This window comes from Hemiscyllium ocellatum, chromosome 25 (genome assembly GCF_020745735.1).
Source record: "Hemiscyllium ocellatum isolate sHemOce1 chromosome 25, sHemOce1.pat.X.cur, whole genome shotgun sequence".
NCBI classification, from domain to species: Eukaryota; Metazoa; Chordata; class Chondrichthyes; order Orectolobiformes; family Hemiscylliidae; genus Hemiscyllium; species Hemiscyllium ocellatum.
The window spans coordinates 14825307-14852779 of record NC_083425.1 but is presented as its reverse complement, the minus strand read 5'-3'; the positions used below and the strand labels follow the sequence as shown (position 1 = coordinate 14852779).

The window sequence follows — 27473 nt, the reverse complement described above, 5'->3', positions numbered from 1 at the left end:
CAATATCTGCCATCGTTAGCAGAAGATAGTGAAATCTAAAATACACATGAAAATAATCAAACCCAAAAATATGTTTATTTGATATACTTAGTCAATTGCATTATTTTTTTTTCCTTTCTCCTTTAGTGTTGTAGCCAGCTGGATTGAAAGCCGTGAAGTGCAATCAGAAAAGGCAAACCTTCTAATATTATTTGATAAATACTTGCCTACCTGCCTTGAAAAGTTACGTACAGGATTTAAAATGATTACTCCAATTCCAGAGATCACCATGGTTCAGACAGTGCTCCATTTGATGGAATGTCTTCTGACCCCAATCAATACACCTGCTGATTCTCCCAAGGAACTCTATGAACTGTACTTTGTGTTTACTTGTGTTTGGGGTTTTGGAGGTACGATGTTCCAAGATCAGGTAAGGCCCTGACAAGTGTTTGTTTCAAACCAAATTTGTGTTTTTTTGTGTGTTTTTGTATTTGTAATGTGAATTAGATTCTTCTGCATCATTCAAATTCTATTGTTTACAAACAATCATCACTCTATTTTCAAATGATGGAAAATGTTTTTCCCTCATACTATGGTATTTTTGCAAAAGTCCTGATGAGTATAAGATGAAAGGGTTTCAAAATGTGTCCTTTTCAGCAATGTTCATGTTCTGTATTATTAAATACACTCTCAGAAATAGCAGAAGCTTCCATCCTAACTGTCGCTAAAGTGATTAGGTTTTCTTTATCACTCTGGCTCTTAAAATTCAGATTCAAATTGATTTGAACATTACACTTGCGTATTCCAAAAGCCAACACAACATGCTAATTTCTTGTGGTTGAGAAGTATTTCACTTAAAAAAAAACATCATTAGTAGATGAAAGAAATTGAGGGTTTGGTTAAGAAAAGGAAGGAAGCATATGTCAGGTATAGACAGGAGAGATCGAGTGAATCCTTAGAAGAGTATAAAGGAAGTAGGAATATACTTAAGAGGGAAATCAGGAGGGCAAAACGGGGACATGAGATAGCTTTGGCAAATAGAATTAAGGAAAATCCAAAGGATTTTTACATATATATTAAAGACAAAAGGGTAACTAGGGAGTGAATAGAGCCCCTCAACGATCAGCAAGACAGCCTTTGTGTGGAGCCATCAGAAAATGGGGGAGATACTAAATGAATATTTTGCATCAGTATTTAATGTGGAAAAGGATATGGAAGATATAGACTGTAGGGAAATAGATGGTAACATCTTGCAAAATGTCCAGATTACAGAGGAGGAAGTGCTGGATGTTTTGAAACAGTTAAAGGTAGAGAAATCCCCAGAACCTGATCAGGTGTACGCGAGAGCTCTGTGGGAAGCTAGAGAAGTGATTGCTGGGCCTCTTGCTGAGATATTTTTATCATCGATAGTCACAGTGAGGTGCCGGAAGACTGGAGGTTAGCAAACGTGGTGCCACTGTTTAAGAAGGGTGGTAAGGACAAGCCAGGGAACTATAGACCAGTGAGCCTGACCTCAGTGGTGGGCAAGTTGTTGGAGGGAATCCTGACGGACAGGATGTACATGTATTTGGAAAGGCAAGGACTGACTAGGGATAGTCAACATGGCTTTGTGCGTGGGAAATCATGTCTCACAGACTTGATTGAGTTTTTTGAAGAAGTAACAAAGAAGATTGATGAGGTCAGAGCAATAGATGTGATCTATGTGGACTTCAGTAAGGCGTTCGACAAGGTTCCCCATGGGAGACTGATTAGCAAGGTTAGATTTCATGGAATACAGGGAGAACTAGCCATTTGGATACAGAACTGACTCAAAGGTAGAAGACAGAGGGTGGTGGTGGAGGGTTGTTTTTCAGACTGGAGGCCTGTGACCAGTGGAGTGCCACAAGGATCGTGCTGGGTCCTCTACTTTTTGTCATTTACATAAATGATTTGGATGCAAGCATAAGAGGTACAGTTAATAAGTTTGCAGATAACACCAAAATTGGAGGTATACTGGACAGTGAAGAGGGTTACCTCAGATTCCAACAGGATCTTGATCAGATGGGCCAATGGGCTGAGAAGTGTCAGATGGAGTTTAATTCAGATAAATGCGAGGTGCTGCATTTTGGGCAAGCAAATCTTAGCAGGACTTATACACTTAATGGTAAGGTCCTAGGGAGTGTTACTGAACAAAGAGACCTTGGAGTGCAGGTTCATAGCTCCTTGAAAGTGGAGTCGCAGGTAGATAGAATAGCGAAGAAAGCATTTGGTATGCTTTCCTTTATTGGTCAGAGTATTGAGTACAGGAGTTGGAAGATCATGTTGCGACTGTATAGGACATTGGTTAAGCCACTGTTGGAATGTTGTGTGCAATTCTGGTCTCCTTCCTATCGAAAAGATGTTGTGAAACTTGAAAGGGTTCAGAAAAGATTTACAAGGATATTGCCAGGATTGAAGGATTTGAGCTATAGGGAGAGGCTGAACAGGCTGGAGCTGTTTTCCCTGGAACGTCGGAGGCTGAGGGGTGACCTTATAGCGGTTTACAAAATTGTGAGGGGCATGGATAGGATAATTAGACAAAGCCTTTTCCCTGGGGTTGGGGAGTCCAGAACTAGAGGGCATAGGTTTAGGGTGAGAAGGGAAAGATATAAAAGAGACCTAAGGGGCAACGTTTTCACTCAGAGGGTGGTATGTGTATGGAATGAGCTGCCAGAGGATGTGGTGGAGACTGGTACAATTGCAACATTTAAGAGGCACTTGGATGGGTATATGAATAGGAAGGGTTTGGAGGGATATGGGCCGGGTGCTGGCAATTGGGACTAGATTGGGTTGGGATATCTGGTCGGCATGGACAGGTTGGATCGAAGGGTCTGTTTGCATGCTGTACATCTCTATGACTCTAGTTGCTGCTTTACTTATTGGCGTAACAGCTGAATGTAAGATATTCCCTAAGGTGAAGCTAGAGGATTAGTTTGCTAAATGTTTCTCAGCCCTTTCTCCTGTAACTATGCTGATACATAGCATTCCTGCCCAACTGCATTCAGTTGGTCTAGCTCGACTATTTTGAACATATTCTCTGATCTTTTAAGAGTATTGTATGTTGGAAAGGGGAATTTGAAGTGCAGCAACTCACAAAAGGGCTTCTCATTTAAGGTGAGTCAGTCATTTTTTTTGGGAGGACACTGTTGATATTGAAAGCAACTGCATGACTCCTCTCAGTTGTTTCACTTAGTTGCTTCCTAAACAGGCAACCCGCTGTGCAAATTTGCAGAAAGGAAATATTTTTCTTAGGACTTCATATGATTTATCTAGCTACGGGGCTTTTTTCCCCTCATTCATTCCAATTATGTTATCTATAGGGCCAGGATTTATTTCCGCTCCCTAAAACTGCCTTTAAGAAATTGTGGTGAGCTATTTTCTTAAACTGCTGAAGTGGTGCCAGAGAGTTGTGAGAGAGGGAATTCTGAGGTTTTGGCTTGACCTTATTGCCAGGTTATAGAACATAGAACATAGAACATTACAGCGCAGTACAGGCCCTGTGGCCCTTGATGTTGCACCGACCTGTCATATCAATCTGAAGTCCATCTAAACTACACTATTCCATGTACGTCCATATGCTTGTCCAATGTCGACTTAATTGTACTTAAAGTTGGCGAATCTACTGCCATTGCATGCAAAACATTCCATACCTTTACTACTCTCTGAGTAAAGAAACTACTTCTGACATCTGTCCTATATCTACCACCCCTCAATTTAAAGCTATACCACCTCGTGCTCGCCATCACCATATTTGGAAAAAGTCTCTCCCTGTCCACCCTATCTAATCCTCTGATTATCTTATATGTCTCTATTAAGTCACCTCTCAACCTTCTCCTCTCTAACGAAAACAGCCTCAAGTCCCTCAGCTTTTCCTTGTAAGACTTTCCCTCCATACCAGGCAACATCCTAGTAAATCTCCTCTGCACCCTTTCCAAAGCTTCCACATCCTTCTTATAATGCGGTTACCAGAATTGTACATAATACTCCAAGTGAGGCCACACTAGAGTTTTGTACAGCTGTAGCATAACCTCATGGTTCTGGAACTCGATCCCTCAATTAATAAAAGCTAAAACACTGTATGCCTTCTTAACAACCCTGTCAACCTGGGTGGCAACTTTCAAGGATCTGTGTACCTGGACACCGAGATCTCTCTGCTCATCTACACGACCAAGAATCTTACCATTAGCCCAGTACTTTGCATGCTGGTTACTCCGACCAGAATGAATCACCTCACACTTGTCTGGATTAAACTCCATTTTCCACCTCTCAGCCTAGCTCTGCAGCTTATCTATGTCTCTCTGTAACCTATAACATCCTTTGTCACTATCCACAACTCCACCGACTTTACTGTTGTCTGCAAATTTACTAACCTACCCTTCTACGCCCTCATCCAAGTCGTTTGTAAAAATGACGAACAGCAGTGGACCCAACACCGACCCTTGTGGTACACCACTGGTAACTGGACTCCAGGATGAACATTTTCCATCAACCACCACCCTCTGTTTTCTTTCAGCAAGCCAATTACTGATCCAAACTGCTATATCTCCCACAATCCCATTCCTCCACATTTTGTACGATAGCCTACTGTGGGGAACCTTATCGAATGCCTTGCTGAAATCCATATACACCACATCAACTGGTTTACTGTCATCTACCTGTTTGATCACCTTCTCAAAGAACTCAATAAGGTCTGTGAGGCACATCCTACCCTTCACAAAACCATGTTGACTATCCCTAATCAAATTATTCTTTTCTAGATGATTATAAATCTTATCTCTTATAACCTTTTTCAACATTTTACCAACAACTGAAGTAAGGCTCACTGGTCTATAATTACCAGGATTGTCTCTATTCCTCTTCTTGAACAGGGGAACCACATTTGCTATCCTCCAGTCTTCTGGCACTATTCCTGTAGACAATGACGATTTAAAGATCAATGCCAAAGGCTCAGCAATCTCTTCCCTGGCTTCCCAGAGGATCCTAGGATAAATCCCATCCAGCCCAGGGGACTTATCTATTTTCACACCCTGCAGGATTTCTAATACCTCCTCCTTATGAACCTCAATCACACTTAGTCTAGTAGCCTGTTATCATGTATTATCAATTGCAATTGTGATCGACAATATTAGGACTTCAATTACATTTAAGTATTTGCAAATCATTCACATTGAGGGCTTCTCATTACTGTGTGACTGCCAACAAAATTTCATCTTTCAGGAACAAACCTCCTGATCAGGCAATCAGCATTTGGGCTTGTCACTGGCAAATATTACCTGAGCCTGATTTTATCTCTGTGAAGTAGACGGGTTTTAATGCGTTAGAGTTAGTATCACAGTTTGTATTATTTAAGATCAATAATATAGATATCTAAACTAAATTGTGATGACTCCTTAGTGGAACACAGTAACAAAATTCACATCAAGGCAAGTTACAACATTACAATATAATGTTATTTCTGCAGTCCACCAGTTGCAGTTTGCCTTAAGTCTATCAACTCCTGTTCTGGAATCACCCAGGTGCAGCATTATCATGGCAGAGAGGCAGGGAATCAAGTCTAACGAACCCCTCCAAAGTCTATTTCCCAGACCTGTTCATGGCCACCTTGGCTAGGCCCAGGAAAAGACACATGAGGGGTTCTTCCAATCTGCCTGCTCATCCTCACATCATGCAGCCAAAGATCAAAAATGTAGAGCTGAAATGCAGCTAAATACTGTATACTAGGCCCTTCAAATAGTAAAATAGAGGCAGCATCTTTGCAAAGCCTATACAAATGTGAAACATGGACTCAAATAAATTACACAAAGACTGGGGGTCCATGAACTGATTTAACCTAAGATTGACTGCATACACTACTCTTCATGTCAGATCCTTGATAGTAAAGGGGAGAACTCAATTTTATGGGTGTACAGCCAATAAGGGACTGGACTGAAAATGGGGAATTAATTGTGGAATTAATGCATGGAAACAGTCTTCAGCTCAACTCATCCATGCCAACCAAGATTCACAAACTAAACTAATCACACTTGTCTGCATTTGGCTCATATCCCTCAATCTTTCCTATTTATTTGCCTATTCAAATGCATTTTAAAATGTTGGAATTGTACCTGCATCTAACACATCCTCTGGCAGTCCATTCTGCATATGAACCCCCTCTGCATGAAAAAGTTGCCCCTCAGGTCTCTTTTAAATCTTTCTCCACTCACTTTAAAAATATTCCTAATTTTGAGCTCGCCCATCCTAGAGAGAAAGCTTCACCTATTTACCTTATCCATGCCCATCAAGATTTTATAAACCTTTATAAAAAGTCACTCAACCTCCTATGCTCCAATGAAAAAAGTCTCAGCCTATCCTTATAAATCAAACCCTCCAGTTCCAGAACAACCAGATGAATCTTTTCTGAATCATTTTCAGTTTCTGATGTCCTTCTTCTAACAGGGTGACCAGAACTGTACATAATACTCCAAAAGCAGCCTCATCGAATTCCCTGTATACCCCAACATGACAGCCCAACTCTGATACTCAATGATCTTAGCAATAACAGCAAGTGTGCTAAATGCCTTCTTAACCACCCTGACTACCTGTGATGCAATTTTCAAAGAACTATGTACCAGAACCCCTAGGTCTGTTTGACAACATACCCAGAGCCCTACTATCTTAATTAAAATAATGTTGGTGCAATCTAAAAGGGACTAGTGCATTATTTTAAAGTGTTGCCATAATTGACAAAATTTTTGCTCTGAAGAATTCAGTTCGGGGCCTAGTGCACAAAGGCATACTTTTCCAATCTTGCTAGCATTGTGCACTCTCAAATTTACAAAAGAGAATTTGAGGTAATTCCACACAGGCTGGTATCCCATCACCAAGTTACCCTTATTTTACACATGGAGTCCTTGACATTAATCCAGCTTCTTCAGAGCCAGCTCTCAGTGAGCAGAACCTCTGCTACTCCTGTTTATACCTGTCAGCCAGAGCTCCCTGATTGGTGCTCTCAGTCTGGACCGGTAAGGGAACTCATTCCATGAGGTCCACCTGGCTGATCTCGTAACGTCATTACATTCCTCTGAGGGCATAGGCAATTTTTGTTTTTGTAGCTGTCCTGAGAAAGGTTTAGCCCATGTCAGGTTTTCTCCAACTCTGTCTCAGATAGCTTGCCACTTACGCTTGGTGTCTTGGGGAAAAAGAAATGAATTGTCCTCTTGACTCAACGAGATCTACCACGTCTATCTCAGATTCTGAGTTATCTTTAATGCTTGGAGCCCATGGGTTCCACAGTCAGAAAGTCAGTCGAAGAACTGGGCACATTTTGCTCCTACACTATGTGTAAGTTTTCAGCTTTCAGTCAGTCCATGTGCTTGCTCAGGACCATCATACCTAACTGAATTTTATATATCACTGGATCTGACCTCGTGTCAACCATGTTTTTTACCCATGGAGGGCCATTCCGTGATTCCAGCACCAACCTATGTCCCTGAAATAAGCCATCTCTCTCTCGCTTAGCAGACTTTTGATGTCTAGCATTGAATTTCTTGATGCCATTTCACAACACCCTCCCAGGGTGGAAAGATCAGATTTAACATTTTCCCAGCAGCAATTCTGCTGGAGCTATCCTTGTAGCTGCAAGAGGGGTGGTCCTATCATCAAATTGGAACTGGGACAATCTGGTATCTAGTTAAGTTGTTTAAGCCCAATTTCAAAGTTTGGCTTGTCTGTCGGACCATTGGATGCTGGATTGTATAATGCTGTCCTTATGTCAAATAACTTTGAACTTTCTGAAATAAACAAATTCCCTGCTGGGAAAGAATGGCCTGTTGTATCCCCAACATTTCCGGAAGTCCATGTATTGCAAAAGATGTGCATCGACTTTCTATAGTTAGCCCTATGTTTGATGAATGAATCTACAACCAGCCACATTTAGTGGACATCTACAATGACTAAGAAAATTGAGTCCTTGAAAGGACCTGCATAGTTGTCATGTGACCAAGCGTAGGATTAGATTAGATTATCTATAGTATGGAAACAGGCCCTTCGGTCCAACAAGTCTATACCAACATTCCAAAGAGTAATCCACCCAGACCCATCCCTCTATCATATACTTACACCTGACCCTATGGGCAATTTAGCATGGCCAGTTCACCTGACCTGCACATCTTTGGATTGTGGGAAGAAACTGGAGCACCTGGAGGAAACCCATGCAGACACAGGAAGAGTGTGCAAACTCCACACAGTCACCCAAGGTGGGAATTGAACTTGGGTCCCTGGTGCTCTGCTAACCACTGAGCCACATGCCACCCTAATTTGCGGTGCCATTTTCATGATTTTAGTGAAGCTGCTGGTGGTAAGACATTGTTGTCACTCTGGCCACTACCCAACAAACACAACTATGTCTGCATCCAATTCTGGCCACTAGATATAACTACTTGCCAACATCCTCATTTTGGAAGCCTCTGCATGACCTGGTGGAGTTCAGCCAATAACTGTCAGTGACCTTTGCTTGACAATCACTCTTGCTCCCCATAATATGCTGTCCTCTACTGTGATCCGGTCTCTCTAGATCCAAAATGTTTCAACTGTGGTTGCGACTGCTCTTCCCCCATCACCACCTGCTGTTCGATTTGCCAGGATCAGGTCTTTCTGCATCCAAAGTCTCATATTGTCAACTGTGACAGGAAGTATCCAGAAAATTTAACACCATTATGGACTCTTCCAGTGACATAACCATCAGCGGTATATTGGCTTGTGGGAGGCAGCTCAATGCATCCACATTAGTTGTTTGGCCTCTCAGGTAGTGTTCCAACTTGTAATTATACATACTTATTATTAGACCCTACTGCTGAATGCAGCCTGAAGTTATGAACAGCACTGCCTTGTCTCCTATAAGTAAACATCGCAGGGGTTTGTCGCCTATTAGAAATTTTTGTCTATAAACGTATTGTTGGAACTTCCTGACTCAATATGACAAACAAACCTTCCTTCTGCATTAGCCAAAGTCCTGGATGCATATACTATTGAGTTGCTGGTCATTAGATCACCTATGAGATAATACTTAGCTGATGCTGAATGGTGAGTCATCACATGTCAATACCAGATCTTTCTTGGGATCATAATATGCCAACACCTGAGAGGATGTTAGCTGTCCCTTCACTTCACTGAATGGCTTGACTATTTGACAATTTCCAAGGCAGACCCTTTAAGAGTTGATACAAAGGTGCCTGATGGTCACCAAATTATGTATTAACATTCCTTAATAATTCACCAGCTCATGGAAAGACTTAAGCTCCAGTACACATGTGGGAGCCAGGGGACTTTTGATTGACCTCACTTTCTTTCAACTGGTGCAACCCAGTATTAGGTAAAAACAATGACTGCAGATGCTGAAAAACAGATTCTGGATTAGTGGTACTGGAAAAGCACAGCAGTTCAGGCAGCATCCAAGGAGCAGTAAAATCGACGTTTTGGGCAAAATTCCTTCATCAGGAATAAAGGCAGAGAGCCTGAAGGGTGGAGAGATAAGGGTGGAGGTGGATGGAGTTGGGGAGAAAGTAGCATAGAGTACAATAGGTGAGTGGGGGAGGAGATAAAGGTGATAGATCAGGGAGGAGGGTGGAGTGGATAGGTGGAAAAGAAGATAGGCAGGTAGGACAAGTCATGGGGACATTGCTGAGCTGGAAGTTTGGAACAAGGGTGAGGTGGGGGAAGGGGAAATGAGGAAACTGTTGAAGTCCACATTGATGCCCTGGGGTTGAAGTGTTCCGAGGCGGAAGATGAGGCGTTCTTCCTCCAGGCGTCTGGCGGTGAGGGAGCAGCAGTGAAGGAGGCCCAGGACCTCCATGTCCTCAGCAGAGTGGAAGGGGGAGTTGAAATGTTGGGCCATAGGACGGTGTGGTTGATTGGTGCGGGGCCAGTATTGTCAACTCTGTAACTTAAGTAGGTAGCTTGGGGTGCCTGGAACACTTTTTCCATATAAGGCATACGCTCGCTTGGGAGAAATGTTTAAACACCATGTCCAAGTCATTAGCACATCATTCAAATAAATGGAAACCTGAGGTAGAACTTGTAAAATGTTCTCCATTGTCTGCTGGAAATGAGCACAGCTGAGGATATCTCAAATGGCAGTATTGTACACTGATACTAACTCTTATGGGTAATAATTGTGGCATATATCTGGGAATCCTCACCTAACCACAATTAGAAGTATACATGGCTCAGGTCCAGCTTTGTGATGGACAGTATCCCCTTGTCAGCTTTACATATATGTCCTCTCTGCAATGGACTGCTAATTTATCGAGCTGCGACAAGCAGTTCACTGTTTGTTTGAAATCCCCAAAGGTGAGCTGACCTGTTAGGCTTCACCTGGTACAGCCCATTCCACAAACTGGACTGGTTTGATGATTCCTTCACTTCCAGCCTTCAGATTTCTGGTACTGGGTGGGCCTTGCAGGATCATGGAATTGTTTTCTGCAGGGTGGCCATGGCCCTTTGATAGTCCCTAGACCTTTTGAATAAACTTCTGGGAATTTAATTAGGGCTTTACTCAGGCAGCCATTTTCTAATTAGCTCAACATTTTTCAATCAATGTGAAACTTCCTCAACCAATTTTGCCCATCAAGTTGGACATCAGCTTTTTACTACAAGTAGTGGTAACTGAACCAGCTGCTTCTCATGAGACCAGAACCAAAAGTTCCCCAGTACAGGCTCAGTCAGTGTGCAATCCTGAAGGCTGGATTCCAAAGCAAATTTTGTGAAAGACTGTTTCTGCGATCACTGAAACAGTCGTGCTGGTATTGACTTCCATTGGAATCGGGTGACTATTTAACCAGGAGCTTACTTTGATTGGTACTGATTTGGATGTTGCTAAGCAATTTAACTGCTCCAAATCAAATGCAAATGGACTTTGCAGGGTGTGCACTCTCCTGGATACTGGCCCATGAATTCTTCCTCCAATTAGGTGAAGTGAGACTCTTTTGCTGTCTCAACTCTGCATACCAGCAGCAACTACAATGGCTTGCCAGCCTGGATATTGAAGGAAATTTTAACTGTTTGACAGAGGCTTGGCTTTGTTTTGGGGTTTTGCTGACAGCTGGCCTACAGTCCCCCTGTTCAGGATATGTCTTGTGTGAGGCTATGTAGTTGCCTGCATGCATGTGGTGTTCCCCACGTTCAGTCAGATTGGCAAGGGTGTCCATTTCCAGCAAAATATCTTGCTCCACTTACTGCATTTTCCAATCATTAAGACAGTGACTGATTTACATTCAGTTAGGCTTCAGCTAGTAGATGCTTTGCATGGTTACATCATTAATCCCGCATACCAAGTGGTCTCTCAGCATCTCATTAAGGGTTAAACAGAAGTTATATGCCTCTGCCAGTCATCTGAACTGAGTCAAAAATCTCAATACGGATTCCCCTGCTTTTTGAATTGCTGAGTAAATCTGATAGTGTCTCAGAATTAGAGGTGGCTTGGCGTCGTAATATTCCTTAACTAAATTCATCAACTCTTGAATGATTTTGGTATCTGGGACTCAGTGAAAGTTAGGCTCATATTAAGTAAAAAAGCTGTGGGTCCACAGCTGTCAGGAGAATTATTTGTTCTTTATCATCTGCCCAATGTTGTTTGCCCAGTAAAAAGTAACAGATTATTTCGATATACTAGGCCCAGTCTTCAATAGCAGGATCGATTAAGTCAAGCTACCCAAATAACAGCATGATGACAGAAATGCTTACCCCAAACTCAAAGATGCATTGCAAGTTAATTTCTTCAGGAGTGTGCTTTTCCCTTGTTGCCACTGAAATAACTCCACAGAAACTGGTATCCTGTCACACTGTCACCTTTTACTTACATGTGGAGAATCTTTGATACTGATCAAGCTTCTTCAAAGCTTCCTTTTTTATCTGTCAGCCAGGACTCCCTGACTAAACCAGATTAACAGTCCCAATCAGGGAACTCATTCTATCTGGTCCACCTTGTTATAATCACTCTAGCACTCTTGATGTGACAGTGCTAGTTTTGGGTTGTGGTGGACAAAGTTAAAAATCACACAACACCAGGTTATAATCCAATAAGTTTATTTGAAATTCCAAACTTTTAGAGCACTGTTCCTTCATCAGGTAACTAGTGGGGAAGGATCATAGGCCACAGAATTTATAGTAAAAGATTAAAAGTATCATAGAATTGATGCAATGTAGTAAACAAACCTAGATTGCTGTTAAGTCTTTGATTAGTTAGAACATAGATGCAGGTTTCGACTTATTAATATGTAAATCCCAGCACTTATTTCAAGTCACAGTCTCAAGATAATTTTAGGTTTTATAAAATGAAAGAAAGTTGATAGCTCAGCTCAGACAATGCATTTAAATGTGTGAGGTTAGAGTCTGTTTTTTTCCCAAACTTGAGCCAGACTGGTTCAGTTTCCAACGTAGGAGTTTATAAAATGTCACATCGACTTGCCTATAGATTGTGTGCTTTTCAAAAAAATAGAATGTATCTGCAAATTCAAATTCACCCCCTAGACTTATGTGTGTGTGCACGTGTGTATGTGAGGGAGTCAAAGTGCATATATGTGTCTGTGAGAGAGGAAGAGAGTGTGTGAGTGTGTTTACGTGTGTCTATGCTTGATAGAGTGTGTGCGTGAGTGTGATGAATACATGCCTGTGAGAGGGTGTGTGTGTGTGTATATGTGTGCATGCACGCGCACTTGTGTGTACGTACGTGCATGTGTGAGATTGTATAGTGCAGTGGGGTCAATTGTAGTGTGACATGAAATTACTATGCAGACGCTATGATAATGAATGAATGGACACTGCGCAACAATCGCCAGACAGATATGTTCCCTCCCAATGGGGGAACATTTCAGCGGTCAAGAACGTATTTGAATGACCATCCTCCAAGGTGGACTTTGGGAAACACAAAAAACATAGTCACTGATCAAAGGCTGATATCCTAGTTCTGTACCCATGAGAACAGCCTCAACCGGGATCTTGGATTTATGTCACACTACAGGTGACTCCACTACACTATACACTCTCACACACATACACACAGTATCACACTCATACAGACCGTCTCTCATTCACATACTCTCTCACACTCACATGGACACAGGCTTGTACTCCATCACACTTGTGCACGGACTCTATCAAGCACGCATGCACACACTCTTTTATACACACACACATATAAGTCTATGGAGGGATTATGCATTTGCAGATATAATCAACTATGTTCAAAGCACACAATCTGTAGTCAATCAGTCCATGTGACATTTTATAAATTTGTACTTTGGAAATAGAATCATTCTGACTCAAGGTTGGGATACAGACAAATTCTGACCTCACACTGTTAATGCATTGTCTGAGCTGAGATTTTTTATATTGATAAAACCTTAAATTATCACGGGACTGTGGACTTGAAAGAAATGCTGGGGATTTACATAGTAATCAATTGAAACCTGCATCCCAGTTTTAAATGATTAAAGACTTGACAGCAATCTAGATTTGTTTAATACCTTGCTTCAGTTGTATGACACCTTGACCTTTTACTATAAATTCTGTGTCCTATGATCCTGTCCCACTAGCTACCTGATTAAGGAACAGCACACCGAAAGCTAGTGCTTCCAAAAAAACCTGTTGGACTATAACCTGGTGTTGTGTGATTTTTAACTTTACAGAGCTCTTGTTGGCATCTTACATAGGATGAACAATTCCTGCATGTGTTAGCAGTTGGACTTAATTTTTTTAGAAAAAGTAGTCTTAATGCTGTCTATATTTAAAATCTGAAGAGTCATTGCTTTGCATTAGTACTGATTTACTACATACATCATGAAACTACATTGGGAGATATGTTTCTATGATTCTTTTGATAAATCCTCTAACTTTGAGCATTCATTAAGCCTTGTAAGTTTACTGAAAGCTATAAAATACTTTTTTTTAAGTGGACCAATTTTTTTCCAGCTTGTGGATTATCGTGTAGAATTCAGTAAATGGTGGGTGAATGAATTTAAATCCGTCAAGTTCCCATCTCAAGGTACCATCTTTGACTACTACATTGACTCAGAATCAAAGAGATTTATGCCTTGGACAGATAAGGTGCCCACATTTGAATTGGATTCTGAGTTACCACTCCAGGTACTTGCGAAAACAGCACACTATTGAATAAGTAATCATTTACTGTATTCCTTCCTGTTCCTTCTATAGCTGTGCAAGAGTCTCCTGTGATATAGTGCTGGGTCATACATGGTCATGTAGTTGTAAGTTTTAATTGTTCATTCATTAATTTTCACTAAAGCTCCTGTGGGATCCTACACATAGATATTCTGCGGAGTCTTCATTTAATAATGCATGAAACAAGACATGTTGCAATGTCTCACCTAAGGACCATCCCAAATTTATGCTTGGGCATACTTAAATAAATTCAATGAGCTGCAAGCACAAATCAGATATCCTAATGTTGCTTACCAGTCCATCCTGCTTATGTCTAAAGAGGGAAAAGCAATGAGTTGTGATTTGATATGGAGTTAACACTGTCACCCCTTGTCCTCTGGCTCCATATTACATTAAGTTAAAACAAACTTCTGCTGATTTATTCAGTGATCTACAGCAATACTATTAGATCATGTAGTGACTGAAAACTAGTTGGAATTTGTCTAATGTAGACATGAGGACTCTTCATCTCAGGTTAACACCTAGTCTGCATAAAAGGTCTAAAAATGTAGGATGAATTGTTTCTTTGCTAATTAGCAGTCTTGTTGACTTTGTGCCCTGATATCTCTGATCCAGGAGAAGAAAATTCAGTTAGATTTTCTGGATTGAATTGCTCGGTGACCATTACATATATGTGGATGTCACAGCAGAATTATATCAGACATGAGGTAAAATGCTACATAGTATGGAACCCAGCAGTCAAAGCTGGTAATACTGGTGGCAGACCAAGTAGAATGTTTAAAGAACCAGATCTTGGATATTTTAAAAATCCAAACAAGTGACATTTTAAAAAAGACAGCACTTTAAAGGGAAAGAAGAACAAAAATGGGAAAGAAATAAATGTTTTTTTTACGTGGAATCATTAAACAGTGATAAGGAGCAGGAGGAAAAGGCATAAAGATAAAGGTTACATTGGGCACAAGCCATGTAAATAGATAAAGGATGAGGTAAAAGGAAAGAAAACTGGTGAATTGGAGCAGGTTCTAATCATCCATGAGTCTGGTGCAAGGAGAAATGAACATGTTGACATCAAGGTGGAAACCATCTTACTAATAGGGAATAAAATCAAGTTTGTAGTGACTACTTGGCTCCCTGTGCCTCTAGCAGGTAATGCTTATTATCCAAACTCTACTTGAGCTTTTTCTGACAGAGCTAAACTCCTTACAAACTGAGGTGCTAGAATGGAAAAATTTAGGAAAGGAATAACATCAACAGGTTGTGTTAATCCTTTTAACACAAAAATAGTCCCAAGGTGCTCTACATAGGAATATTAAGGAGAACTATGTTGACTCATGTCATGAGATGTGGGTGTTGGGTGAAGAAAGATTGAATGTTGGGTCTGGCAGTGTTAAGTTTGCAGGAGGGATAATGATGAAGTTTAGTCATGGGTGGTTAGGAGATAGCTTAGGGTGGGATTGAAGATGGGGTGTCAGGAAATAGACCAAAGAAGATGGACCATTGGTAAATTAGGTGAACACTTAATAGTTACCCAGGAGTTAGAGAAAAATTTCAATCCTCTAACTTTTCCTGGGCAAGTACTATGTACTATGCTTAACCTTGAAATCTCCAAATTCAAGTAAGTTTTTCAGATGGTTCAAAAAAGAGGTAATTGCCCACTGGAAGTTAATTGCCTGGGTAATTCCCACAGTCAGCTGTGCCATGGATTCTGTATGGTCCAAATGTTCAATTCCAGTCTATACTGTTCCATCAACTATCTGGCCATTGCAATATCTGGACCTTTGAAGCCAAACTAGAAGTTACAGTAGCAAGTTGTTTTCAAAAATATTAACAATAATTGAAGTTGATGACTTTTGACAATTTAATTCAATTAGAATGATTCAAATTTTAGATTAGCCCTTAGACAATTAATGTTTAAAAGCCATATGAAGTAGGTAACATTTAAATCTGTAGTAAAAGAGAAATGATTTCTTGATAATGCTAGCTGAACATTTTGCATTGACTCCAGAGTCATAACAGGTAGCAGAAGCTGACAGAGCCAGATTAGATTACTTTAGCCCAAACAGAATTTAGAGACCAAAAAAGGAACTAGGAAGACAAGCTCAGGAAAAGAAGGCAGCATGGCCCATTACAAAAAAGGAGTAAAAACTAAGCCTGGAAGGCAAAACGATAAATCAGTGACAAAGAAGAGATGGACATATATATTTAACTATGGAAGTTGAAACTGGAGCTGCAAGCACACACGGCAAGACCAAAGGCAACTTGAAGCTGCCAGGGAAAGTTCCACTGTGCCTAAGAGACATCAGAACCTCAAGCCAGGCCTCAAAGTTCTAAGATTTTTAAAATTTGTCCCCATATTCAAAAGGAGACAAACCTTATTTCCAGCATTTGAAAAGGTTGCAAATCAATTGCATTCGATAGACGCATGAGACACTGATGATCCAGGGGAGGTTAACAGAAAAAGCCCAAAGGTCTTGTCCAACTAGTCCCCTGAAGGGACAGCTAAATGCAAACAGCCTGAAGATACAGTTTCTGAGCACCTATGAGCTCATGAGAGATGCATATTGTCAGATTCTGAAATTCAGAAAAGCAGTTTGCACAAATGTTTCTGGAATTTGAAAAAATCAAAATAGATGTTGGTATAACCTTTAAGAATAAAACACTAAAACAATTGGTATTAGAGAAATGCAAAAATGATCCCTTTACAATACTAGAATGCATCTGAGAAACAAACAACCTCTGCAAGTGTGGACAATGTAAAGGACAAGGACTTTGAACTGATTCAGAACTCCAAATCACAGCAGGTCAAATAGTTTGGATCAGCAGTAAAATAAACTATATTTTCAGGGAAAAGCAAATGGGGAGAAACAGAAGAAAACAATCACCAACTTGAAGAATATTTGGAGAAGGCTAAGCTGCAGGCATGCTTTGCCAATTAAATTGGAGAACAATAGACCATATAAAACAATTGTTGGTGTGCGAGAAAATCCACAGGAAATCTTTCAACACAATCTGTATCTGCCGTCACTGAAGCTCTAATGCTTTTTGCAAGTTCTAAGGAAGGCACTTAAGGCTTTCAGGATTTTGAAGGGGAAATGGCCTGTAGTGGTTCCAATGAACCTATAAGGAATTCACCATACGCTAGAAAATTATTTGTTTGCAATCAGGAATAATGGAGATTTCCCCACATAGAAGCAGGACAAATTCCAGAAGAGTAGTCAAAAAACTAACTGGAGAGGGTGTGAAAATTCACTTATCGAGTAAAGTCATTCATTGTTGAACTAGTGATGGTGCATGTAATCTCAAGTCTGTCATGCTAGGAAATTACTTCAAATTGGAAAACGTTAGCTCAAGGTCAGACCAAGGCAGCTGAACAGGCTGAATAATTTCAGCAAGAACCTGTAGAATTGCAGACAGCTGAAAAAGGTGCAAAAACTCTACAGGGTTAATGGAACCCATGAAATTGTTCATCAATAGTCGATTATATTAAATAGTCATGATTTGGATGTGCCAGTGTTGGACTGGGGTGACAACGTTGAAAATCACGCAACACCAGGTTATAGTCCAACACGTTTATTTGGAAATACAAGCTTTTGGAGCACATCTCCTTCATCAGGATTAAATAGTAACTGAGCAAATTCTCTTGCAGGCCAAGAGAGAGGGAGATGCCCTACTTTATGAAAAAGTCTAACATGCAATCTGAGTTGAAGCAAAGCCCAGAAGTCTAACAGCCAGAAAAATGGTCAACTTACCTGTCAGTGTTTGGTCTTTGAAAACTGCAGAAATAGTGTTTACTGGATTTAGTTGAGAAGACCAATTACAACTTCCACATGACTGGAGAAAAATAAACAAAAGTGTCAAAACATAGAAGCAATCAATATTGTTTGCAAAGAATTAATTAAATTTTGATCTCAGGAAAAACAGATGTAAAAATTTTGAAAAACAAACCAGAAAAGAGAGAAAACATTTTTCTTTGAGAATAAAAGCCTCTTACTGGCAGAAAGGCCTCTTACTAGCATCCCTGTAGCTGCAAAAAATGACTAGAAAAGTGATGGTTTAGAGGCACAGCAATAGACTATTGTTAACTTGCTATCTCAAAGGGGGAATTTGAAGGATTCAAGTCCTGCTTTCATATTAAAACAATTGAGGTAGCTTCAGGCTTGTCTGTATATTCTTTTATTGATTAGAAGAATGAAGAAACCACATGGAGGAAATCTGATGAAGCTCCACAGTTAAAATCAATACAAACTTTCGTAAAGACAGAGAAAAGATATGGATGAGAATTTCTCAATGAAATAAAGTGGAAAATATAAAGGGGAACTATACTGCACCAGCTTTGTAATTATCCAAAAATAAACAGTGTATTTCTTATATTTTTATTCTACAATGTAATTCTCTATATAGATCACTTTACACACATCTTCTCAAATTCAATAATATGCTTTACAATTCGAACCCTCCCTTCAATACCTGTCTACTGTTTCCAGTTCTCAAACGTGAGTCTCCCATACACATACTGCTAAATGACAAAAACTCATATTGTGGTTGAAACCATCCTTCCTGCTCCTCCCTTACCATTCCAGAATGACATGATCAAGCTACGCACTGCCCAGCTTCTCAATGTTCCATATGAAGCAACCTTCCTGCAAACAGCAGACATCTGGTAAATGACAGCTTTTGAACTTATGGCAGGAGTGATTCTTTCTACAAGGTTAAAGACAAGCCAAAGCCGTGGGCAGCTAATCTCCCCTTCCTGGGGCTCATACAAACACCTTGTATATTCATGGAGACAAATAAGATTGCCCCTTACTGAAATTTGTCTCCTCAAATGTCTAAGTGGTGGCATAATCACCTTATATTTAGAAAATCACTTGGCTCTAGGGGTTTGCATTCACAGCTAGATAAAATAGATTCGTAAAAAAATGTGAGCATATGTATTTACATTTTTCCTAGAAAAGGGAAATATGTCATAAATGTGCAGTTTCAATTTTACGTATCTTTAAAATTGACAAAACTATATATATTTTTACGTCTTAAACCTTTTAACCATTTTATATAGTTACTTCATTGAGGTTTAGAAATAAAATGTTTTTCATTGTTAACCCAAAGAACTGAGTTAACTTGGTTCTTAGACCAAGTTATACACAGTGAAGTATTTATGTATTAAGCTGACAATGTCATTTCTCTTTTAAATTCAAATTCTCTTGTACTCAGCTCAGGAATGGTGCGAATGAGGAGTCAGTTCATCTTTCCTGACTTGGACATAAATGCCTGGAAGATTCTCTTCTGTTGTTATTCCTTTAAATATATACAACTATTATAGCTCCATTCTCAAGTTTTGTTATAGGCCAGTCTTTAAGGTTTGATTTTATTATGGATACTCTTTTGAAAAATGTTAATTACAGGTTATTAATTTTAAAAAGCTTTAAATGTGCAACTGCCATATGTCTGTGCTACTAGCAGATCTATATTCTAATTGTAACTTCTTATGATGCAGGCTACCTTTGTACATACAACAGAGACCATCCGCCTACGTTACTTCATTGATCTTATGCTAGAAATTGGTCGGCCAATAATGTTAGCAGGAAATGCTGGAACAGGAAAATCTGTCCTCATGTGGGAAAAGTTGAATAGTCTGAATATTGAGGATTATCTGATTCAAGCTGTCCCTTTTAACTTCTACACAAACTCTGCAATGTTACAAGGTATTAAAATTACCCAAAGAAGAGGGATGATTTTTATCTCCAATGGAGAAATATGCTAGAGGTAGGCAGGGCAAGAAAAATGCCTTCCTGCAGGCAAAGATGAGGTTTTTCCCTTGTTCTGGCAACTCCATTTGCATGGTTAAAGTGCAAGCTGAAGTGTTTACCAGAAATTCTAATTATCGTTCCTTTCTGAAATTATTTGTTTTACATTAAGTTAGAAGGACATTTTATAGAACAATTGTCTTGCAATGTTCAGAATTCTTGAAAATTAAACAGTCATGTCATACAAATACCAGGCCATACTGCTCCAATATAGAAAATTTAAATCTCTTGCCATGACATCCAAACATTTTCAAAATAAATCATGTCTTGCATTGTCACACTGTCTACTCAACATTTGCAGTTCAAGATGTTTACAAGTGATTCAGCTTTGTCATTGGTACTTTTGCGTTGTTCCCCATCATTGAAAATCGAGGCACTTGTGGAGCCTCCTTCTAGTTAATCAGATCAGAGCAGCGCTAATTGATCCAATTTATTGATTGAGAAATTGTTTAGTTCTGTTTATCAAATGTTTCTTCCCCTGTTCAACTTGTATAGATTCACAGGCACTGTGTTATAGATTCACTAGATTAGCATCTGATTTTCGGCATTTCTACTATTTTTGGCTTGCTGTCTTAAACTGTTCATCAGGGTTAATCTCCAGTCTGTGACTATGAATATACAAAGCTATGAGCTTTCACTTTGTACTGGAACACAATTCTGCTGTTATTTGTTCTATGTCATCTCATGCCCAGTTTTGAGTGACTAGAAAGGGGAGGCAATGGCCTATGGAATAGCAATCATACCATAACAACCTCTTTGCTGTCTTGAGTCTGTTTATAGCAGCAGCTACAAGGCTTGCTGGCCTGTATCCTGAAGACCTTTTTAGCCATTTGGCCATGGCTCAGCTTGATTTGGAATTTTGCTGTTGGCTGACCTAGGGTCCCTCTGTTTAGGATATCCCCTGCATGAGGCTTTGTAATTGCTAACACTCAAGTGGTGCTCCCCAATCGTAGTTGGACAGTTGATGGTGTCCACTTCTTTGTGATCCCTGTAGCTCCACTTGCCGCATTTCTAATGACAAGGCCAGTTGTAGTGCCTGTTTGAAGTTCAGTTGTGCTTCAACTAGTAGGCATTTTTGCATGGCTACATCATTAATCCCACATGCCAAACAGTCTCTCAGCACCTCAGTCAGGATTAACCAAAAATCACATGCCTCTGCAATCATCTTAATCTCAAAAATCCCAATACAGATTGGCCTGGTTCTCAGAGAACCAAATACAATGGATAGCATCTCAGAATTAAATGAGATTTTGAGTTGTAATATTACTTAACTAAATCTATCATCTCTTGAAAAGGTTTTTAGATTAGATTAGATTACTTACAGTGTGGAAACAGGCCCTTCAGCCCAACAAACCCACACCGACCCGCCGAAGCGCAACCCACCCATACCCCTACATTTACCCCTTACCTAACACTACGGGCAATTTAACATGGCCAATTCACCTGACCTGCACATCTTTAGTCTCTGGAGCCTCATGGAAAGTGAAGCTTCTTGTAACCAAAAATGCTATGGGTCTACAAGCAGTCAGAAGGATTCTTACTTTTCATCTACCGCAATCTTAGATTAGATTAGATTACTTAGATTAGATTACTTGCAGTGTGGAAACAGGCCCTTCGTCCCAACAAGTCCGCACCGACCCGCCGAAGTGCAACCCACCCATACCCCTACATTTACCCCTTACCTAACACTACAGGCAATTTAGCATGGCCAATTCACCTGACCGGCACATCTTTGGACTGTGGGAGGAAACCGGAGCACCCGGAGGAAACCCACGCAGACACGGGGAGAACGTGCAAACTCCACACAGTCAGTCGCCTGAGTCGGGAATTGAACCCAGGTCTCAGACGCTGTGAGACAGCAGTGCTAACCACTGTGCCACCGTGCCGCCCACTATTTGCCCAAACAGAAATGTGTTCTTTCCACATACTGGGCCCAGTTTTTGAACAAACAGAATCAAACAAGTCAAGCTTCCCAAATAAAGGCATCATGCCATAAATGCTTATCCCAATTCAAAGACAACTGTTGCAAGCAAATCTTCTTCAGGCATGTCCTGGTCGCCACTGAAATAACCACACAGAGGCCTGTATCCCATCATCAAGTCATCCTTTATTTATATGGGCTCTGACCAGCTAGCTCAAACCCAGTCTCTTGACTGAGGCGACCTTCTGAATTCCCTGTTTATATCTGCCAGCCAGGGCTTCCTGATTGACCCAGGTTAACAACCTCAGATTAATGAGATCCATCTGGCCCTAGTTTCAATCATTATACATGGTGACCATCAGTGCTACCAATGAATATTTGTGATATGCATTGAAGCATCCCACCCTGAGTACGTTCTGTCTTCATTGCTTCCTATCTTCATTGCTCCCATTAAGTGGTGTCTGCTATTGAGGAACACTGATTCTTCAGAGAAGAGAATCAAGAGGATTTTTGCATATGGTTGACCCAATGTCATAAGACAAATGGGAAACAGAGACAATGTTGAGGACTACCACAGAAACTTTTTAACTGACTGTAAACAATTGTGCTGCTACCTTAGGTGGGTGCAGGCCATATGGTATAATGATACTTACATAACACACCTCTGACATAATTGACAATCTAACTGGCATGATGCACAAGCTATGATAAATTAGTGAATCTTACTTAAAGGAATGATGGTAGAAAGCAACGGCAAATACTTAAAGCATGTACAGACAAACTGCAACAATTGTTTGTTCCTGTTTGGAACGAAAATAAAACAGGAAAGAGCCTGACTGTGGCTAACAAGGGGAAAAAGGGATAGTATTTCCCTAGAACATCGGAGGCTGAGAGGTGACCTTATACAAGTTTATAAAATCATGAGGGGCATGGATAGGATAAATAGACAAAGTCTTTTCCCTGGGGTTGACGAGTCCAGAATTAGAGGCCATAGGTTTAGGGTGAGAGGGGAAAGATATAAAAGAGACCTAAGGGGCAACTTTTTCAGACATTGGGTGGTACGTGTATGGAATGAGCTGCCAGAGGGAGTGGTGGAGGCTAGTACAATTGCAACATTTAAAAGGCATCTGGATGGATATATGAATAGGAAGGATTTGGGGGGATATTGATCAGGTGCTGGCAGGTGTGAGTAGATTGGGTTTAGATATCAGGTCGGCATGGACGAGTTGGATCGAAGGGTCTGTTTACATGCTGTACATCTCTATGACTCTATGACTCTATTAGATCCAAGTGTGACTATCACTTTAAAAGGGTTATTTTGTCCTGGGTTCTTTTGAAAAAAAGGCTGTAAAGGCAGAGTTACCAAAGAGTCTAAGGAGTTAGAAAGCTAAAAACAGTTTAACAATGGAAGAGGATTAGCTAGTTCTCCCAGTTCAGGGTTTTCTAGTTTTTTTTTGCTGTTGTAATCACAAGATGTGAAAGGCCAAAAGGGTTGCAAGATTCAGTAAATGATTCCTAACTGACTTCCTCTGAAATCTCCCTGGATGTTGTTTCCTCCAGCTGTGAGGAACCTGTTCTTTTTGCAAGGTTACTATGCCCTTGAGTTTTTTCTTCAGAGAGGGGGGTAATTGGCAAGGCTCCAACTAGACCAGATCTGAAAGGTTTATTGGGGCCTTTTTGTTTACCCCTAACAGATAACGCCTCCAGCCTAAGGCTTTCATGTATTAAAAAACCCAGTGTAATCATAGGGGTATGGTCAGCTAGCTGTGTAGCTAGCCTTTGTTTTGATTAGAGTTTTTGATTCAGTTCAGCAGCAGTGCATGTGAAAAAGGCCCGCTGAGGCAAGTTCAGCCGGGTACTGTGTCTCTAACTTCAAGCTTGTAAGCCCTGGTTTGTTTCACTATTACTCTTTGTGCTAAAGGATATATTAGTTGGGATTAGATTAGATTATATTATATTCCCAACAGTGTGGAAACAGGCCCTTCAGCCGAACAAGTCCACACCGACCTGCCGAAGAATAATCCACCCAGACCCATTTCCCTCTGATTAATGCACCTAACACTATGGGCAATTTAGCATGGCCAATTCACCTGACCTGCACACCTTTGGACTGTGGGCAGAAACCGGAGCACCTGAAGGAAACCCACGCAGACACAGGGAGAATGTGCAAACTCCACACGGACAATCGTCCAAGATTAGAATTGAACCTGGGACCCTGGTGCTGTGAGGTAGCAGTGCTAACCGCTGAGCAAGTATTGTTGGAATAGCATCATTAAGCCAGGATAATCTGTCAAGTTTTTGGGATAGGATAAGTTATCTGGTATTCTATTTTCTGTTCTTTGTGTTTCATTCATAATTTTGTAAATAAATTCTGTTTGTTTAAAACTTGGCAGTCAGAACAGCTAATTCACTCTGGGAATATCCATTGTACACTTAACTAAAACAAATAGCAAAGTTACTGTCTGGGCAACCTGCTTAAAAATGTTTTGAGGGGTTGGGCCCGATTCATAACACTGCCTGTAAGAATCAATCTGAGTTTAAATTTACATTTTTGCTCAGGGGTATGTTTATTGGATGTTATTGTATTGGAACAATTAATTCGTTAAGTTGCAATATCAGATCAGTTAAGTTTTCCAATATTTAAGTTATTCTAAGTTCCACTTTCTTTTGTTCATGTTTTAACTATAGTGTTTAAATAAATTATGTTTTGCTTAAACCTGAGTGGTTTGACCAGTTGTATCACATCTGGAGCGTTCACTCACATCTACCTTTAAAATAAGAAAACGTTAGGGTCTAGGCTACTTCCTTAAAGTATTTTGAGGGGAGCTGGCCTGGTCCATATTACAAGGAAGTGTTCAAAGAAATGCAGCAGACCTGGGGATTGTAAGCAGTTTACATTTCATCAAAGAAGGACAGAAGAATTGATTAAGAGGGGAAAAGGGTTTATAAGAGAAGGCTGAGGGGAACATATAAACTGATTGTAAAAGATTCTATAGGTATGCAAAGAGAAAAATACTAGTGAAGACAAATATAGTTCCTTTACAGTCAGACATAGGGGATGTTATCATGGGGAACGAAAGGGACAACAGACTATATTGATTGATTTTGAAATGTCTATCAAATATCGATCAGACTCTTCTCTCCAAGGAGAACAGTCACAACTTCCTCACTCTACCCTCATGAGGTTTCTTATTCATGGAACCAATCTTGTAAATCATTTCTGCACTTTCTGAAATGCATTCGCATCTTTCATATAACGTGGTGACCAAAACCGTACACAGTACTCTACCTCAGAACTACCAAGTGTCTCGTACAAGTGCCTTGCAAGTAAGTGTAAAAGCATCTAAAATGAGCTAACATTCCATTCCTTACCAAATAGCTTTCTGGAATAGAAAGCTCTGTTCGCCGAGCTGGAAGTTTTTGTTGCAAACGTTTTGTCCCCTGTCTAGGCGACATCATCAGTGCTTTGGAGCCTCCTGCGAAGCGCTTCTTTGATGTTTCTTCCGGTATTTATAGTGGTCTGTCCTTGCCGCTTCCGGGTGTCAGTCGACACCCGGAAGTGGCAAGGACAGACCACTATAAGTACCGGAAGAAACATCAAAGAAGCGCTTCGCAGGAGGCTCCAAAGCACTGATGATGTCGCCTAGCCAGGGGACGAAACGTTTGCAACAAAAACTTCCAGCTCGGCGAACAGAACCATAACAACGAGCACCCGAGCTACAAATCTTCGCACAAACCTTGAATAGAAAGCTCTTTCTCAATAGTTCCTTCAAGTATTTCTCCAATTCTCTAGTGGATATTGTGATTGAATCTGCTGCCAGCAGCAGAAATTTAGGGTGAACGCCATCAAAAATCCTCTGATGTTCCAAGCCATTACAGAATTGAATATGGGAAAAAAATGATGAATCTACTGAAGAGATCAGATGGAGTCAGTTTCCACCAAGGGCTACATCTATTTCCAAAATTGTTTGAAATCTGTTTGTCATAATTTGATTGCTACACATTCAAAGTATTTAAGTGAAGAATGTTGTGAATAAAAGATTATCATTATAGTTAGTGCATTTAAATTTTCATTCTGAATTCCTTATAGCTGTTCTGGAGAAACCATTGGAAAAGAAAACAGGAAGAAATTTTGGTCCACCTGGAATCAAGAAATTAATTTATTTTATTGATGACATGAATATGCCCGAGGTGGATAAGTATGGAACTGTGGCACCTCATACACTAATTAGACAACACTTGGATCATGGACATTGGTAAGTACTGTAAGAAACTTTTAAATATAGTTATAATACTGCATATACATGTAAGATATTAAAGTATGGTAGTTAGTTTTTATTCTCTATTTGCATTAGTCTTGATTTACTCTGCCACAATTTTGACTCATGCATTTTATTGAAATATTTTACAATTGAAGTACCTCATGCCCATATTACAGAAGATTTTAGCTTCCTTCTTCCAGTAGAAACTGGACTGAGCAGGAGTGAAAACCAAAATAGAACAGTAAAACATAAAGCACACTTTCTAAAATATAACCCAGAAAATTACCTTGAACCTCTGCTAATTCAGGTTGTCTCACTTACTACTTTGAAGATTCCTGGTTAGTGGCTTTGAAGCCACCCAATCTTTATGAGGCTTAAACTAGAAAGCTTCTTCTGGATGGCTGTTGTATGAGCAGCTAACCTTTGATGGATAAATGAGATCGCTTCGTTCAAATGGTCCATAAGAAATAGATGGTTAGCTTACATGTTGTGGCTTCTCACTCAATATTCCCCTATTAATATGTCCAACTAGATATATTAAATATTTAGTAATAGCACTATCAATTGAAGCAAATTATTTCATTAAAACGTGTCTATTTTGATGTAACAATTTTCTTTATGAAAGGATATTGTGTAATGATTGGATTCATTTGGTTTCAGATAACCTAATATATTTTTCCATTAGGTATGATAAGGTCAAGTTGACATTGAAAGATATTCATAATTGCCAGTATGTTGCCTGTATGAATCCCACAGCTGGTAGCTTTACAATTGATTCTAGACTTCAGGTAACTAATTATATATGGTTTGTTTTTAAATACGACTTTTTTCATGATTTTATATTGGCCCAGATTTTCTTTTATCAATTTATCCTACTGTATTTGCCTCATTACTAATTAGAATGCATCATTGCACATGTGACAGTGCATTCAAAGTAGCATGGTCAAATGTCAGCATGTTCTGTAAAAAATCTTTGACTATGACAATGACTTTGCTTCACTCTCCTTTTCAAAAACGTTATTTGCTAGAAAGTAGAACCATTCATTTGACTTGAAAGCCTAACTTCATAAACTATGGTCAGAATTTTACCAAAGAAAATGCAAGGTGGTGTCAAGTGAGGGCAATGAGTTATAAAGTGGCATTGGAGTCGGGCCTTCAACATCATGAAGCATGAATGGTATTTACATGAAACAAATGGTGAACCAGATAGGGATTCTGCTCTCTAACAATGAATGAGTAATATTTTGTAAGGTGATCGCAGACCGCAATGGATGGATCACAGCCTCAGCAGCTTTTAAAGGACCACTGGAGGCTATTACCTGCAGGGACCTGTAG

At 40.0% G+C, this 27473-nt stretch overlaps 1 protein-coding gene across 1 annotated transcript in view; it reads left to right on the top strand.

Annotated features, from left to right (window-relative positions):
• Window positions 1-27473, top strand: part of LOC132827952 (dynein axonemal heavy chain 17-like) — a 443350-nt gene that overhangs the window by 284549 nt on the left and 131328 nt on the right. Inside the window, exons 44-48 of the mRNA XM_060844799.1 lie at window positions 127-409; window positions 13942-14115; window positions 19646-19853; window positions 25967-26132; window positions 26824-26926. Of these exons, the coding sequence (XP_060700782.1) occupies window positions 127-409; window positions 13942-14115; window positions 19646-19853; window positions 25967-26132; window positions 26824-26926 (934 nt within the window). The remainder of the gene's footprint in view (window positions 1-126; window positions 410-13941; window positions 14116-19645; window positions 19854-25966; window positions 26133-26823; window positions 26927-27473) is intronic.